The 17,942-nt window shown below is 37.7% G+C and overlaps 1 protein-coding gene across 5 annotated transcripts; it reads left to right on the forward strand.

Annotated features, from left to right (window-relative positions):
* The first annotated feature begins 288 nt into the window (after nucleotides 1-288).
* On the forward strand, nucleotides 289-17,583 carry SLC25A16 (solute carrier family 25 member 16). Of its 5 annotated transcripts, none has more exons than XM_030030770.2 (9): nucleotides 289-581; nucleotides 1,515-1,607; nucleotides 3,833-3,966; nucleotides 5,628-5,691; nucleotides 11,575-11,696; nucleotides 12,232-12,298; nucleotides 13,106-13,268; nucleotides 14,164-14,232; nucleotides 15,981-17,583. In XM_030030770.2, the coding sequence occupies exons 1-9, from the start codon at nucleotides 488-490 to the stop codon at nucleotides 16,135-16,137; spliced, it is 963 nt and encodes a 320-aa protein (XP_029886630.1). In that variant the 5' UTR covers nucleotides 289-487; the 3' UTR covers nucleotides 16,138-17,583. The 5 variants fall into 5 exon arrangements, 4 of the variants coding, with proteins under 4 accessions (XP_029886630.1, XP_029886631.1, XP_029886632.1 ...); XR_003925784.2 differs by having other exon boundaries at nucleotides 298-581; nucleotides 13,862-14,232; nucleotides 15,981-16,148; XM_030030771.2 differs by lacking the exon at nucleotides 289-581 and adding an exon at nucleotides 940-1,055.
* The last annotated feature ends 359 nt before the right edge of the window (nucleotides 17,584-17,942 follow it).

A 17,942-nucleotide genomic window follows, 5' to 3' on the forward strand; every position in this document is an offset into this window, starting at 1 on the left:
AGCTCCTTAGGTTTTGGTTGGGTGCACCTACAGCTCTAAAAAACCGGTTTTGTTGGAACAGGGGCAGCAGCGAGCGATCCCCGGGGCTTCCAACGCTTTACACCGACGGCTGACAAGCCGGCTCCCCGCCCCGCTGCGTCGTACCGCCCGGTCTGCTCCGGACCGGGTAAACGCTGACAACCGGCGACCCGCGGCCTCCTCAGCCCACCGCCGGCGGCGGAGGAGGAGGAGGGGCGGTCCGCCCCGCTAACGGCCGTCTCCTGACGCCATCCGCAGGCGCCGCGGCGCGGCCCGGCGGCCCCGGCCATGGCTCGGCGCGGCCGGGACCGCAGTGACGGCGGGGGCCGCCCCGAGCTCCGCCCCTGCGCCGCGGCGGGGGGGCGCCGCGCGGCACCACGCGCTGCCCGCTCGCCGCCTGAGGGAGCCGCGGCCGCCGCCGCCGCCCGCCCGCCGCCCGCTTCCCGCCTCCCGCGCCCAGCCCTGCCCTATGGCTTCCCCGGCGGCGGCGGGGCCCGGCGCCGCGCTGCCCCCGGGCGCGGCCCGGCGCGATTTCTACTGGCTGCGTTCCTTCATCGCCGGAGGTGGGTGCTCTCTTGCGGGCCTGCCGGGGGAGAGCGGGGGAGCCGGGCCGGGGGCGGCGCGGCGGAGGTCGCTTCCGTGTCAGTGTCCCCGGTGCAGCTGCTGTCCGCAGTGTCGTCCCCTGGGGAGGCGGGGGGCTCGCTTTTTTCCTTTTTTTTTTTTTTTTTTTTGCCCCCTTTTTCCCCCAATGTGCTAACGCAGGTGACTCGGTAGAGGCGCGTGTGTGAGGAGCAGCGAAGAGCCCCGGGTAGTCGCTGATTGAGGAGCCCAAACCCTCGCTGGGGCGCTCGGGGAAGGCGGGTTATCCGTGTCCCGAGACTGTCGCGACTGCTGCTGTCCAGATTGAGGTGGTGCGAAGCGGGGACGACACGGGACGGCAGCCTAGCGAACACAACCCCGCGTTATTAACCTCTTGGAGAAAAAGCCCGGTTATTCTTCCTGTAGGGTGTTGTCCCAGCTGCCTCCTTTGCAAGGGGGTAGGAAGGTGTTCTGTTTAAATATTTAAAAGTTCTCGCGTCCCGCTGCACTCGCTGTAGGATCTCGCTCTCCGAAGTGGCGCGGGGTGCGGTGCAGCCGGCTCCTCCGGGGAGAGCAGCAGGGCTGTTTTCCGCAGAAGCGGAGGAGGAAGCGGGGCGGAGAACTCGCTTGAGTAACTTTCTCGGAAAGCTTCCGCCGTGGCTTCAGCAGCTGAGAGAGACGGTGGCCCGGGTGTTTGTAATCGGGAAAAGTAGCTTATGCGTTTCATTAAGGCTTTAACGGTTTTGTAACGTGCTTCTAATAGAGGCTGTTTACTCGTCGTCAGGGCTTTTTCCAGTTCCTAACTGAGTTTCTCCTCCCCTATTCCATTTACGAATGCGTTAGAAAAATCCCTTATTTATCTGCCGACCTAAAGAACTTTGGCATCCCGTCACTTTTCTGTTTCCCCTCTTGGAAAGGTGTTGCAGGATGTTGTGCCAAAACAACTACTGCACCGCTGGATCGAGTAAAGATTTTGCTGCAAGCTCATAACCACCATTACAAACATCTAGGTAAGATGGCTGCTGTGTGTCTAATTTTTGGTTTTAAATGCAATGTGTATGGTTTGGGTATGTTGATTTATTCAGCCACGTGGCTGATTAAAAAAAGGCGCTAATCAGACAGAAGGTCGGATCTGTCTGGTCAGTCTCTGTGCCGTGTTTTGTTAGCGTTTAAAAAGAAAAACAAAGCCCTGCGCCGGTAGCGGTTGATGTGTTAGAGACTGAGATGTCAGAGTAATCCTCAGTAAGGCGTATAAGAGCTTGGCTTGATCTTCCCCTTACTGAAGCCAGCAGGAAATTGGTAAAATTCTTATTTTATGTAAAAACTGTCACCGCTGGTAACTGCTGCAGTCTGCTACAGTGATTGCCAGTTCCCAGAGGCTGTGGGAATCGGTGCTTTTCAGAACTTGGTAGCCCTCACGGGGGCTGCTGATTACAAGACAGTGACCGACAAATCCCGCAAGACTCGCGCGCGCTTACGCTCGCAGACAGCAGCGCGGTTGACATGAATTGAAGATAGAAGTGGATTTGTGCTTGCCGTAAGGCGCAGGTGATCTGTATTCCGGCATCTGTGTTGCATCATGGTGAGAGAATAAACTCTCAGTTATCAGCGTGTTCAGAACTGTTCTCTGTAGGGCTGTAACAGTGCCCTCTTGTGCATAGTATTTGAGTTTTTTTATGTCATATGTTCTTGAAATATGTCATAACTTATGTTCTAAGTGTGTTACAATTGTCAAGAAAAAAAAAATTGAGTTGGTTAATTTTACATGTAATAAAACTTTGGAATTTTTAACTTAGGCACTAAAGATCATTTTTTTTAAAGGCTGGAAAAATAAATCTTGAACCAAAATTCAATGGCTATATATTCACTTCACTGTACCAGAAAGGGAAACACACGTAATGTGGCATTTTGGTAACACAGTCATATAAGTGTGCGCTCAAATCTGTAGTCGAAGAATTGAAGGCTGAAATAATTGGTTTGACTGATATTTTAAATCCTTATTTTCTGTTTGCTTTGTACTGTGCCATAATTGGCAAGTAAAATCTTATATTCTTCCCTATTTAGGGTGTTAGATATAATGCTGCTTATTTGAAATGTGTCTGACTTGAATGCATGTCCTTGTTACATGTAGGCAAAAAAGAAAATTACATGGATGAGATACCTTTAAGTGCAGGGAAGCAGTGGATTAGTTCATCAAAGTCCTCATTTGGTGTTTTTACTGCCCTTGCTCTGTGGAGTTCATGCCACATGGATCTTGGAGCATGTGTTTTAAGAAATAAGAACAGTAACTACTCATTGCAGGGTAGAGAAAAATTCTAATCGTGGCATAAGTCATGCTTATTACATGCCTCTGAAAATACATCTTAAAATTACATTTAATATTGTATTCTTAAAACTCCAGAAACTAATTAATATTTGTTTTATTTAAACTTCAAATGAAAGTTTGTCAACTACTCTTTTTTTCTGCCTGAAAGATAAATATGTAAGCCTTTTTCATGTTCGGCTTTTATATTATTAACTAGTCACATATGAATGAAAACTGTTGCAGTTCATTCCTTTACAACAACAACAAAAGTCAATTTCGTAGCAATTGTGCGTAACTAATAATATGTTTATAATAAAACTGTAGGTTTTGCCCAAACTTTGCGTGATCTTGCATTGTTTCCCACCTATTAAAAGGGAATAGGATTGCTTCTTGTTGCAACAACTCTGGGACAAGAAGTGTGAGATGTTTAAGTTGTAAGTAATGAGAGTCTTAAACTTGTTTACTTAATTTCCTCAGTGATGGCATTTAACCTGTAATTTAGCATGTAGCAATATTAGATTGTTTTCCCATGGTTTAAAAGTATTTATGTATTTATTTTGAATTGACTGAATTGCAAGTCAACCAGTTTCCATCCTTCTGTTGCTAGTATTAGCTTCTGTGGGTGGATAGTATCATCGGCAATAGGATTGCTTGCAGTCCAGGCAAGTCATGGGTCCTGAATGCATGAATTCAGAAAGAGGTCCACTGAGTGTGGGAGGTGAGAAAGCTGATAAAACTATACCTTAAACCTCCTCCTCCTGGAAATGTTTGGGCATTGAAAGTGGATTTTCCACTCTCCATAGTTATATGAGCAGCATGATCCGGCCTTAGTTCTATGCATACTTTCTTATTGTCAGTAATATTTGCTTGATTTTTTTTCCCCCTCCCCCCAGTGTAATTGTTAAATACCTCTTTTTGTATTGCTGGCAGGAGTGTTTTCTACATTGTGTGCTGTCCCCAAAAAGGAAGGTTACCTTGGGCTGTATAAAGGAAATGGGGCAATGATGATTAGAATCTTTCCATATGGCGCAATTCAGTTTATGGCATTTGACCAATATAAAAAGGTAGTTGAATTTATTTTGTTTTCCTTTTCTTTTTTTCTGCCTACAAAGAATACAGATTCTTTAAGTGATCAAAACTAACACTGAAACTTTTGTATCTTCTTAATTAGCTGCATGTCTTTTGGGTAAAGGCAACAGTGAAACTTTCAGCAGTGTTGCTTAAGGAAAAAATTCCCACTGATTTTTGTACCTTTGTATTGTTGAGAATAATAGCTTTTTTTTTTTTTTTTTAATGAAAGAAGAAGGTAATCTAAAGTCTGCTGCTATTTGTATTGCTATAAGGTAGCCCTTTGTGAATAATATAGGAACAAAATGTAAAATGGAGATTCTTTATTATATTGTGTTGGGATTCTTAGTACTTGATGGGTGGAATAACTTAAACTTGAAAGTCTGTCTGGATATGACTGTTATATTTGACCTGATAAACGACTATGTCAGGCTCTAGATAAAAATGACCTGGAAGAGAAGATGGTCATTTCAGGGTCCCGCAAGGTTTTCTAATTCCTTTCTGCTCTCATGGATTTACTCTTTCATAATAAATACATAATAAATCCCTGCAACATCTTTTGGGGGTCAGGTGTTAGCATGAACATGTTTTTAAACATTGCTTATATGTGGTGAAAGATACCATTTTACTGTTAGCAATGAGGAATTCTGTGTTTGAAAGGTCAGATTTAGTACCCAGTGAAGTAAATTGCATGATCTTTACTGAAGACAGTGAGATTGAAATTGTGATTCCCTTCCCTAAAGAGCAAATTTCAGAAGGCTAATACAAAGAAATAGCTGTAATGAGTTTTATATGTTCTCTTTTTGTGGTGTAATAATAAATGCTGTTGATCTATGCTTGTTTTATGTTGTGTTGAATAAAAGACTGCATGCCATGCTTTATGATGAAATGATTTATGAATCTGCAAATTTCAAGAAACTGTTTAGCATCGTAGCAGTTTCTTGTATCTATTAATTGACAACAAACATTCAAGATGCTTTGCAGGAATGTGTAAAAGGAAAAAAATCTTAAAGAAGGAAGATATGAAATTATATTCTTTCTGGCAGAAACTGCTTCTTAAATAGTCTCAGTTATTTGATAAAAGCCTCGAAAGTAATTTTTAACTTCCTTCCAGGACATAACATAACTTAAGAAGTTCTTGCTCTCAAATGCTTGTCCAATTTCTCTCTCTCTTTTTTTTTTTTTTTTTTTTTTTCCCAGTTAAAGTCTTAAAAATGTCTTTATAGGAGTACGTTTCACGTGCTGTGCATGGAAGAAAAATTTACTCTTCTCAAATGTGTAATTCAACTTTGCCCAGTGTCCTTTGCTCTCTATCATGCAACAAGGATAGTATTCCGTTTGCCTTGTTTGACACACATTAAAGATAACTAAATAAACAATCTAGTTTCTGAAGTAAACACTACAAATACTTTCAACTAATCGTTCTGCCTTGTTAGTAGAATTTTAGCACTTTCATGTTTTTAATAAGAAATTGGTAACAGCAGCAATGTTCAGAAAATTCTTTTAACAGTAATTAAGTGCTCTGGTTTGAATTTGTAGTGTTGTAAACTTCTTGGAAACAGCTACAGAGTTTGCATTAATGTGCTAATAAACTGTGTGATGTACTTCCCTGTATTTTTCTGATATACAATTATCGTAAATGTTCCGTATTTTGTAGGTAATAAAGAAGCAACTTGGGATTTCAGGGCACGTGCATCGATTAATGGCTGGATCCATGGCAGGTATGGTTTTGTACTTGGATTTCAGACATCCCTTTTGCTGAAAAGTTAATATTTGTTTAGAGAATGATTTGATGTGTTTTCAGGTCAAACTGTTGCAAATTTGTATTAAGCAAAAATACTAGTAAATGGTTAATGTAACATAGTTGCCTAATTGAAAACTGTTTGTCTAACAGTATTCTTTAAAATACCTTTCTTCAAGCATTGGATTCTGTGCTATGTTGTAAAGCGCAGTTTTTATAGTGTTTATTATGGCTTTTAAAAAATGAAAAATCCAGTGTCATCAGATGAAATATAAAGATGCAGGGTTTTGTAGAATTGGCTCATCAGCCTGCCTGCCATTACCACTAGGTTGAATATAAGCCCATAGAAATAGAGAGAACTGCAGCTCCTTAAATGGGTGAATTCTTTGGATTTGCCAAGAATCTCTATACTTTTCAACATCCAATGCAGGATTGTCATGATGATACTCTTTAGATCATATGTGTGAACGTTAAAAAACATCATTTATCAGTTAGTGCAATAGCAGTAGAAAAGCCCGTTTGTAAACTGCCAGTATATAGTATGATTATACGTTTCTATTTTCCTCTTGTTAGTCATTCAGCCAAAAGTAGCCAAGAAAAAACAGGGAAAGGTAAGTAATAGTGGACTGATTTTTAATTGAGGTGGTTCTTTATGTGCTTTTACTTTGTAAAACAGGCTTAATACTGTCTAGTGACAGTCCTTAAATAGTTATGACATGAGTATTAATATTTAGCTTCTTTTGGAATAAAAATACTGTGGTTTGTTAATACTGCCTTTAGTTAAACTAGGAAGACCTTCTGAAAGTATTTTGGCTTTGCATGCCATCAGAGGAAAAGGAAAGAGAATGAAATGGAACAATTCAAAGATCCTGAAAACTAGCAAAACCCATTTGGCAAGATATGTTCCAGAACTTGGCTGACTTTCTATCTGAAAGAAGTGGAAAAAAATACATAGTTTTTTTTTTGTTTTTTTTTTTTTTTTTTTCCTTTCTCCATGCACTCCCCTCCCCTGGCTTTAACTGTACTAAAGAACACTTTTTTTTCCCCCCACCAGAAGCTTATTATTAGCTTTTTTTCAGGAGCCTTGTCAGAGACCTGGAACCTGCCTTGTGAGGCACTGTGAAAACATTGAATAATCAGCTTAACTCTGTCAGTGTTGAACATGCTGGAATTCTTTGTGCAGATAAATTAATAGCATCTGGCATTGTTTTAAGCACCTTACTGGTTAAATCTGTTTTGTGTGGTTAGAGTAATAGAAATAAAATTAATATACAGTACTGTCTGGAAAGCATGATCAAATGAAAAGCTTTGTGTGGTGCATTTCAGTACAATATACTCAATAGTCTGGTATTGAGAACCCCAAAACTGAGTAGATGAGCTAGACTTCGGTGTGCAGTGAAATGAATATAGCAGTCAGGTATAGAAATAGTATCACATGTGAGTGTCTTACTATTTGTTTACTAGGTGGCATTAACTGCTTTTTGGGATATTAATTGGATAAATAAGAGGGGAGGGTTTATATTGAGTATGCCAAGAAGATGTAGAAGAGGAAGGGGGCACTAAGAAGAGCATAGTGTTTGAAATCTGATACAGAAGTTCTCTAGGTTTGCAAACAAAATAAGACTTTTAAAAGCAATTGGTAATATTTCTTGCTTTAACTCCTGTGGCTTAGTTTCTTGTTGGCTCCAGTAAGGGATATTATTCTGTTTCTTCCGAGTTTAAATGACTAAAGGAGATGGTGTGCTGCATGAACCCCAATGGTGGTGGAGAGGAGTCTTCCCAGTTTCCTGGAACCCAATATTACGCAGTTGAAAATGGATAACCCTTGTTTCCCTTTCCTTTTTTTTCCCCTCTACACCATCTAGCCACACAGCTGTCTGCTTTCACTTCTGTGTATGCTACCGATAGTTAAATGTTGCTTATGTCAGTGTTTCCAACATTACTAGCAGTCAACAGACCTGAGTCAGCTTCAAAGTGGTGGGAAACATTTGAGTATCTTCTGTAACTGATAAACGGGATCAAAAGCATATCCACAGGGAAAAACAAGGCAATGAGGATGGGGGTAGTGGAGTGAGAGAAAAGAAAAACCTATTGTAATGCATACATTTAAGGAGGCCAAGCTAAAGTTACTGGGGAAACTTTAACTCTGAATTTCCTGAGTCTTGTGTGATTCAAATTTCAGCTGTAACACCTCATTAACAGATAAATGGTGTATGACTTCTTTTAAGGAAAAACAGAGCTGGGGATAAGATAGAGAAATCATAGAGGTTAGTGGGGTTTAGGAAACAAAATGATCAAATAACACCTGTATCACAGGATGATTTTGCAAATCTAAATCTTGTTTTAGTTTTCTAGTTGAAAAATCTGAATTAAAGCACAGAAATGTGTATTTCCTCCCCTGCACTTGATTAACTTAAAAATAAAAAACCCCAAAAGACTAGATGTTATCTAGAATAAACTCAAGTTCCACGAAACTAATACAGAAAGCATATTTTTGTTTTTATCTTTTTACTTCTAGTAAAAGTGATTGGAGAATAGTACTGATCTCGGATGATACTGCCTGTCTCAATTTTAAATAGTATGTAATTATTAGTTACATATTTGAGTCAACATTTTAAAAGAATCTGTGCTCTTTATTTCTTCAGGTGCAAGTCAGAAAGAAACAATTATATATTGGAGGTCTAGAAATATTAGGACTTGTAAATTAGGCAGTTCCTTAACCTGTCTGATAAATGCTCTTTGTCATGAGCTATTTCTCTCTATGTATAGTTCCTGAAGCTTTGTTTTGTTCAGAAGATGCCTCCTTGATGAATTAATCTTTATACTACTTAAGGAGCATATCTTCTGCAGTTCAAGGCTATGACTTGTGCCTATCACTTTTTGAACTGTATACCTCTGAATCACCTGGTAGTACTTAATTTGATCTATTGATAAACTACAAAGAGCATGATACAGAAATCATAAAAACTTGCGTATCAGATATGTTCGCAGTACCTGATCTTTGTAAATGTATTTCACTTTTTTTTTCTTGCTCCAGGTAGTTTTTTATTTTCAAAGAAAGAGAATTACTAAGAATGGAGGAATAATAGGGAAATTGGGAGACAGAGATAAATCTCTATACAGCTAATCTCATTGTTAACTCCCAAAGCCTGGGAAGCAAATCAAGGGCAGTCTAATTCCTCTTGTGCTTCGTTGGTGCTAAGTCTCAGTAAAGGTCTGTGTAACCCAGTATCTTGTCCCCAAGAGTGGTCAAAGGTGCTTGAGGACAATTATGGTAAGTGAAGAATGGTCTTTCCCCGACTTCCTTGACTTCTGAGTCAGCATTTGCAATGAAAAAGTCTGCTGTTTTTGAAGAAGTGGTTCCTTAAAGGAGGGAGGAGCTTCATTGCCCTATTATGATTATTTCAGATCAGACACTGGGAATTGCAGTAAGTATCTCTTAACTGTTGAGATACTTCCTAATTCTGTCCTGTTTAACCAACTGTGGGAGAGATTTTTGGCTCAGCTCTCATTATTTGGGATGGACTTTGCTTCCTCAAGACAGGGAATCGGCCTTAATATGCTGTGATCTGACTTCTGATAACGCATAATTTTTAGGGAGTAGAGATGAGATTAGTAATTTTATAGACTCAGCACAATGACTTTGTGTCCCAAAGCTGGCTGCCATTTCTCCCAGAAAGAACAGTGTCTCTCCTGAGCCCCAAAGGAAATCTTGATCCCTCGTATGTACCTTTTGGTTATATGAACAGTAAGCAGTAACATGTCTCTCCCAGTTGCTTCAAGAAAGCATATTTTGTGGCTGATGTTAGAAATCCCATTTTTTTCAGAATTCATGGCTAGAGGATTTTAAGAAAAAGTAAAAAAAAAAAAAAATTACCCTATTTAAATCTTTACTACATATGGTTTCTTTCAGTTCCATCTGATTTTTTTTTTTTTTTTAATTGTACTATTTTGGGACTGTGTTCACTAGGTAGTGCATTCACCAAGCTCTTGGTTGGTCTGTTTGCTGGTCTTTGTTCAGAGAATATTCCTGGATATATATCAGTGCACGATTGAAAAGAGAAGGGGGATAAAGTTGTCCGATTTCTGAAGTGGGATGACTTTCCTGTGAACTCAAGCTCTGTAAAAGCTTTTTCCTCTTTGTTTTATTTTTTTTAAACTGCTTGAATTCATCCATTTTACAATATTTCTGGACATCTCAGGCAATCCATTAGGAAAAGGCTGTAGTCTTGAGGGATTGCATTTAATAATGTAGGTCAGCGGAAACAGTCCTAAAGTTGCTTTGGTGTTTTGCAGCTTCCAACTTTTGAACCCTATGGGTGAGACAACACCAGAAATCGACAGCAGATGTCTGCTTTTTGTTCAGAGGAATCGTCCAAAATCTCTGAAAGAGATGTTATTGTCTACTAAAATACATTACTGGTAGGATATTCCAGAAGGCCACAAACTTTACTCTCAGTTGACAGTTGACCAGTGTCAGCTTTTTTGATAGCTCACTTATGGCGTTCATTTTTTTTTTTTTCCTCCCCATCTAATCCTGATATCTTCTGTCAGATCATTCAGCTTACTCAAGTTGCTTTTTTTTTCCTCTCCAGACATAAAAGTTATGAAGAGTTTGTTTGCTGGAGTTGTGTTGTGTTTGGGTTTTGTTGTTGTGGTTTTTTTTTTTTGGTTTTGTTTTGTTTTCTTTTCCCCTCCCTCTTGTGGTTTTCTCTTGACCTTATGGAACGGAGGGGAAATGCTACACCTACAAAAAGAGATATCATTAAGAGACTATTAAAACTTAAGAGGAAGTGGCAATTTCCTGCCAGCATAAAAAGTGTGCTTATCTTCTGTAGGACCAATTTCTAAAAGTGATGTTTAGCTAAATCAGAGCGGCTACTAGAAAACAATATCAATCATGAAGGATTTTGTTTTCTTTTTCTCCTTTTCCCAGTTTGTTTTTGTTTTTTTTAGTGGCGGTGGTATACCACCAGAAAATGACCTCTGTTCTTAGTAAACATTTTTAACTATTCCCTCCAAATCATCTGTCAGTATATGAGTGGTTTACCTCAAAAACTAGCAGTAGGAAAGAATTCATTATTCAGGGAACTGTTAGAGGAGGAGTTCTCTGTACTGGAGTTCTGTTTCCAAAATTACAAGTTGGTCAGCATCTAATCAAGTTTTGAAGCAGTTCATAACTGGATGAATCCTAAGATTTGGTTTTTTTGGCATCTTCAGTCTAGAAATAGCTTTTTTGGTCAGAGTTTTAAAACAGAAGTGCTGGTGTAACATGAACTATTAAAATGCAGTGATGCAACGCAGTTAAGTACTCTACATTGGTATGATCCTGACTTTATTTTAAATGTCATTAGAATATATTTAGTATTTTCAGATGCAGTAGATAGATACATGTATCTATATCCAGTAATCACATCAAATTCTGACACACCCTTTTTGAAATTAAACATGTACATTTGGTGGATTGTTTTTTGGTTTTTTTTTTTTAAAGGTATGGTAGGATTAGGTTTCATCGTTGCAATCCAGTAAAGGTGATGCGCTTGACTAGCCTGATGCTAATGAGCCATGGACTTAAATGAGATTGCTCATGTGAATACAGTTAGGCCCATAAACCTTTGGAAAATCAAGGCCTAGGTGTGCAGCTTCAGTGAACACCAAGTATAAACATAAATCGTGTGTTGCTGAAGTTAGTGTTCCTATTTGCTGATTACAAGTGACTTCAAGTGTTTCTTTAACAAAATCATTTGTATATGCTATTATACTCACTGCCACAAAAGGAAATTCTAATTTTCAAAATAATCCTAGAATCAGATAAGGTGTAGGTGAGTTTTGTTTGCTTGTTTTGTTTTTGTTTTTAATAAAGGTATTACAGCAGTGATTTGTACTTACCCTCTTGATATGGTTAGAGTTCGTCTGGCGTTCCAAGTAAAAGGGGAACACAAGTACATGGGAATTATCCATGCATTCAAGATGATTTACACAAAGGTATTTTTTCTTTTAATCTTCAGTCCTGTCAAAGCAAAATATGCTCTTTAAAGAATGTTGCACTGCATTGAAAATAGTGGCTTGGTGGAAAATAACATGACTTCATTGTGTGCACATTGGATTTTTTTAATGTAAAAAAATATCTGGATGCTTTCTTCTACTTAGGGTGCTAAGATATAGCTAAGACTCATTTAAGTGGGAGGTCAAAAACAGCAGAGAGAAGTTGCTTTTCAAGAACAAGTAGTAATGATATAAAAAAATTTGGGGAGGAGGGATATGTATAATGTAGAAATGTCTCCTAGAATATGGTGGTGGATGTAGATTTTTCTCCTTTTCACTTCCTTATCTCCTATGGAGCCAGGCAGTTGTCCCCTCAATTCTTCAGGCACAAGAAATGGAACTTGATGTTAGCTCCTTGGTGCTAGATGATGCTAGTCAGATTGCTGTCATGTGAATCTGTATGAACAGTCGTATAACTTGTTAAGACATTTGTTGTATTTCTTGCCACAAATGTACTTGTATTTTTCTTTCAAAGGAAGGTGGTTTTAGTGGGTTCTACAGAGGGCTGATGCCAACTGTTGTAGGAATGGCGCCATATGCGGGTAAGTTAAAACCAGAATGTGGCGGTCCTTCAGCAGTTATGTGCGCTACTAAATTTACATAGTATGTTTGCACACCCTAGTTAATTAGCTTCTGTTAAAATCAAGGATTCTGTTTTTTACTGACTGGAGAGGGGAAGCCTGTAGAAGCATTTGCAACTCTTCAATCTTAATCTAGAATTGATCAGTGTGTGTTAAAGCATATTCAACAGGCAAAGCGTAGCTTTTCTGAAACTTGGAGTTGAGAGGGAGAGAGGTAAAGTAGTGGCTCTTTCTCTTCTGCTTCCCAGTTTTCCCACAAGAAAGCATGTATGAGATTTCTCTCAAACAGGTAGATCCATGAGAGAGCAGAGCACTCCAGAGATGGAGACCTAGAGCCTCTGTATTGGCTCCATCTCCTGGTCACTTTTATGTACGTACTTACACAAGCTAAAGCAGTGGGTGATGTGGGATGGAGGAACATCAGAACTGCCCAGCTGAACTACACTAATGTTTAAAAGATGAGAGCCATTTCCTCAGTTAAAAAGATCTCAGGAATTACTCTTAATAGCAATCCAGTAATTTAAACCCCACAGTCTAGCTTCTTTAAAGCATTCTTTTAATGTTAATTATAAACACTAATTAATTTGGACAGAAGTTACTGTAGAAGTTAAAAATATTATTTGTCTATTTCTTTCTGCTTAAGAAAAACTTCTAAAAGATTTGGAAAATAGTTTCATTTTGTAATTGCAGCTTTTTGTTTATGATGATGATGCATCAACAAATAGTTTGCTTTTTTATGAAAGTACATAAAATTAAATTTCCTTTTAGGTTTTTCATTTTTTACCTTTGGTACCTTAAAGAGCATTGGACTTGCTCAAGCACCTAACTTGCTTGGACGGCCTTCATTAGATAATCCCGATGTCTTAGTTTTGAAAACACATGTAAATCTGCTGTGTGGTGGCATAGCTGGAGCAATAGCTCAGACGATATCGTAAGTTTGGGTATTGTGTTTTTGGGTTTGTTTTTTTTTTTCTCTATAGCTGTTCATTCTAAAGAAACTTTTATCTGAGAATATGATTTTATGTGAGTCTAGTTATTAGTAAGGTTTTAAAATCAGGTTAATCAGACACTGGAATTCAGTTATTTCCTATTGTTTCATTTACTAAATATCTATTTAATCTTCAGGGTCTTTAAAGATATATGCATTGAGTTAATTAAACAAATTCAGACAAATCTCCTAAAATCAGTTGGAATCTTGTTTGGTAAGCTATGAAATTTTGACCATGAACATCATTTGCAGAATTTTATTATTCCAGTTTATTTTCAAAACAATGTAACCTGTGAAGCCATAGAATTACAAAAAACCAACACCCCCCCTCCAAGTCTTAGATATTGTATTTGGCGTATATTTTTTATATTATTTTGCCTGCTTTCTCATTCTCATGCTGCCCTTGTCATATTTTATGTTGTCCATAAAATAAATTAATTTAATGACTTATATGGCATCAATTTTTCACTAAATCACTGCATTACAAATGTCATTTTCTATTAATCCTTAAACTGTTAATTTTATTTTTGATTTAGGTGTCTTCTCCCTCCAGCGTTTTACAGACTGTTTTATACTCTCATCTGATCTTCATGTGTCTTCCTTACTCGTGCCAAATGGAATATATTAAGAGATCTGATTTGCTGGTTTTGGTTGTATAGGGGGAAGTCTCCCTTTTTGGAGAACTTTCAGCTGTGTTGAGAATCTGAGCTGGATTCCTGACTCACTGAAAAGGGAGCTTGGAGGTTGCACATGGACGTCTTTTGTATTCTTTTTTAAACAATATTCATATAGTCGTCACACATCTGGTTGAACTGCTGTTCAAATATCTCCTCTGTAGATATCCCCTTGATGTAACTCGTAGGCGAATGCAGTTAGGAGCGGTTCTCCCAGACTCTGAAAAGTGCCTGTAAGTATTTTCTTTTCATCTGTAGTGACTGAATTCTTAGATGTCTGAGCAACGTTAAATTCTTAGTTTTAAAGTTTTAAAAAAACCCACCCCCCCCCCCCAACTACTATGTTGTTGATTTCTTAATTCTTTTAATGAGTAAGTTTCTGCACAGACAAAAGCTGGCATTATCACTCTGGCGTTAAAAAAGATAACTGAAATCACAATGGCACTTTTGTTAGTAATACTCTGTTTGTATTAGTAACATATTTTTTTGTATTTTTAACTCAACTCTACATGTATTTCTTTAATATCAGCAGGATCCCTAAGAGAGAGACTGCATGCTTCTACTGAAATGAGATGTTTCAAAGTGTTTTTTAATGGTGTACAATCTCTTCCATAAGATGATTTTGCATAATACTGTTTTATTTGACCTTTCTTGCATTTACGGTAATGTCACACACCCCACATGTAGTTGGGGTTCCTCCAGTAGAAGTGGAAGTACCATAATATCCTTAAAATCATACTATTAAATCAGCTCTCATCTTGAAAAACTTTCTGAATTTCAAATTGCCTGAACCAAATTCAATTCCAGGACAGTTTTATCTTGGCTACTTTCAATCTTGTGGAATTGTGTGTGTTTGAATCCAGTGATTCAGTGTGAACCTCCTGCGTGGTGAATTGGATCTTATTAACAGCAGTCTGTCTTAGTGACCTTTCATAAACAACCTAGATGTTGCTTACTGTGAAAGTTGCTGTTCTGTTTTCCTTAGCAGCCTTAATGGTTTTTTTTGTTTGGCTATTTTCTGCTCCAGATACTTTTAAAATAAAAATATGTTGATTGTTCTTGGGGTTTTACTTTCTGCATTTGTGAGAACTACTTCTACAGACATTAGGCTTCCCAATTTAAAAATATTATTGTGACCATGTTTGGAGAGAGCTGTGCCTTGAAGGAGAGTAGACATATATGTCTTTAGAGGATGAGAGGATAAAAGCTTTGAGGCACATGGAAGATGTTCTTAAAGAGCAATGTCTTTAATAGCTTGGAAATACTGAGCACCTTACAGATATTTACATTGTTTTGCATTTAACATCCATTTGCTCAGTTTCATTATAAGTATGTGAGGAAAATCATTCTCCTTGCATATACACTGCAAATTCTGCTTTTAATAAGGTCAAATATTATATACTTAACAAATTCTAGCATTTCTCTTTTGAGAGAAAATACTAGGTCTTTGTCATGGTGGAGGAAGCTATACTCACGCAAGATGTCAAATACAGAGCTAAACATAAATTTTATATGCGGAGCATTAGAAGGACAGGTAGTATGATCGAGTGCTCAAAGAAAGAGAATAGGATACAAGCCTAAATACCGATCTTTAATGCAAGAAGTGTGTGCTAAGTTGGGCAAATTATGTTTCTGTTACTCTGTATTACATTTGTAAGAAGAATTGATGCTTCTCAACTCCTTCCTGCCAGATAGGCAAGAGAATATGCATAGCCATTCTGGTGTAAAATGTCTTAATATGTCTTTTAGGGCAGGTGTTTTCAGACTGAAACTTTTAGATGGGATTGCACTGTCTTCTTCCCAATTCCTAGCCATTGTGCCCAAATTTCTTGCAGAAACTCAGACTGTCTTCTGAGTCCTAAAAAGACTATAATGCTTTGTTATATGGACCAAGTAAAGCAAGTGTCTTGTATTTAAAGAAAGTGATTTTGACTATTGAATATGTGTATCCAATAATGATTTGAGTTCTTATTTTTTCCAGTACAATGGTGCAGACACTGAAATATGTATACCAACAACATGGAATACGAAGAGGATTATACCGTGGTTTATCTCTAAATTATATTCGTTGTATTCCTTCCCAGGCTGTGGCTTTTACCACATATGAACTTATGAAACAATTCTTGCACCTCAACTAATTTTTTTTTTTTAGAAGACTTTCCTGTAAAACTACACTATCAGTCCTCAAATTGTATTGGTGAGTAAATTACTTGAAGTTTAAAAAAAAGCTATCTGTTACTGTGGAACTGCTGCTGTCTGACGTTTTTATTTGCCAAAATGTGGTTTATTTCCTGGAGTCAAACCAGGAGACAGATCAAAATAAACATTAGTTAGCTATAAACATTTTTTTTGCACTTGAGCTTCTAGGCTTCATTAGATTAATGTTAAGAATTACACAGTTTTAAAATTACACCCACATTTTATACGGGTTTCAAGCTGTTAGTTATTTAGCTTTATCACCATTCCAGGAGTTACACGCATGGTTATACTGCTTTTTAAGCTAGTAGTTAGACATCTGTTCTTCTTTACAAATTAAATTGAATAAACTGATTTGAACAAAATGCAATGATTTTCATATTCAAATACTTGCCAGCTCTGTAGAAGCTGAACTCATCAGACCACAACTTAAGCATCTTTTCATTCTTTTTTTGTATAAGTTTTCTGTATGCAAGAACAATGCATATATCTTCAGATTGGTACATATGAAAGTCTCTTCAACCACTTCAATAAAAAATGACAGGATATATTTAATATTATTAGAAATCTTGCAATTCGGAAACCAGTTTCTTGGCATACATTCTATTCTAAAAAAAGCTGTCATCTACACAAATAAAACCAGGGGGAACTTTTACAGTGAGAAGTGCTAGAAAAGATCTCCTTAAGGCAGTTAGCATGGGCCAATTCTTACAAGGCATTTCTGTACCTTTTCTGTGGAGCTGAATGTTCTCGATTCAGTTTATTGAAGGCTGAGTATTTTATGTACTTTCCAGTACTAGCTTGTGTAAAAAAGTTTGTCCCCACCTTAAAACATGGTGACAAACGACTGCATGCTGCTGCATTTACTTATTTAGGCATATGGACCATATTCAACCTCTCGCGCAAGAAGAAAAAATGAAGATTGTATTGGAGTCTGTAGATGTGTATATGTACTGTTTCTAAAGTATGGTATGCAATAGGCTATTACATGTTTTCCTCCTCCTGCAATTCCTTTTGTAGAGGGAATTATTTTCCAGACTTGTTTATACATGATTTGCATTGGTACTCTTGATTTTACTCACTTGATTCAGGAAACTGTAAAGCATTTACTTTACATGATGTAAGTTATTTATTTAATGTAAATATTTTAGCAGTGTCTTTTAGAGAATTGGTATTGGTTATGTTAAATGGTGGATGGTAAGATCCATTTGCTTAATTTTTACAAAGTTGACAAACTGGATTTTGAGTTATGTATTCAATACCAACTTTTGTGGCTCTTTTTTTTTTTCAGTTTCTTAAAAGTATGTATTTCTTTGATATTTAACAATGTAGCTATGGACAGAGAATGAGATGTATTTGAATTTATTTTATTAAAAATTTTGAACTAATGTCTTTGCGTGATTTGTATGTGTTGCAGCCAGAAAGAATGCATGTCTCTGGAATTATCTGTATGCTTGCCCTTCTACATAAATCTGCATAACATTGTCATTCTTAATTAAGAGACAACAAATAAGATTCTTCATCTGATCTTTAGTTTCACTTAAAGGAAAACTAACCAATATCACAGTGAATTTTTATCTTCTAAAGTCCTTGCAATAGAGCTAAATCCACCTTATAAAAAAAAAAAAAAAGAGATATGTGACATTTTTCATTCTTGTATTGTTTTACTGTGTGAGCAAATAAGCATCTTCTCAGGTGCCAGTTCTTTGCCGTGTTAATACTGTTAAGGATGTTTAAATTTAGAGTT

Source organism: Aquila chrysaetos, chromosome 11 (assembly GCF_900496995.4).
Source record: "Aquila chrysaetos chrysaetos chromosome 11, bAquChr1.4, whole genome shotgun sequence".
NCBI lineage: Eukaryota > Metazoa > Chordata > Aves > Accipitriformes > Accipitridae > Aquila > Aquila chrysaetos.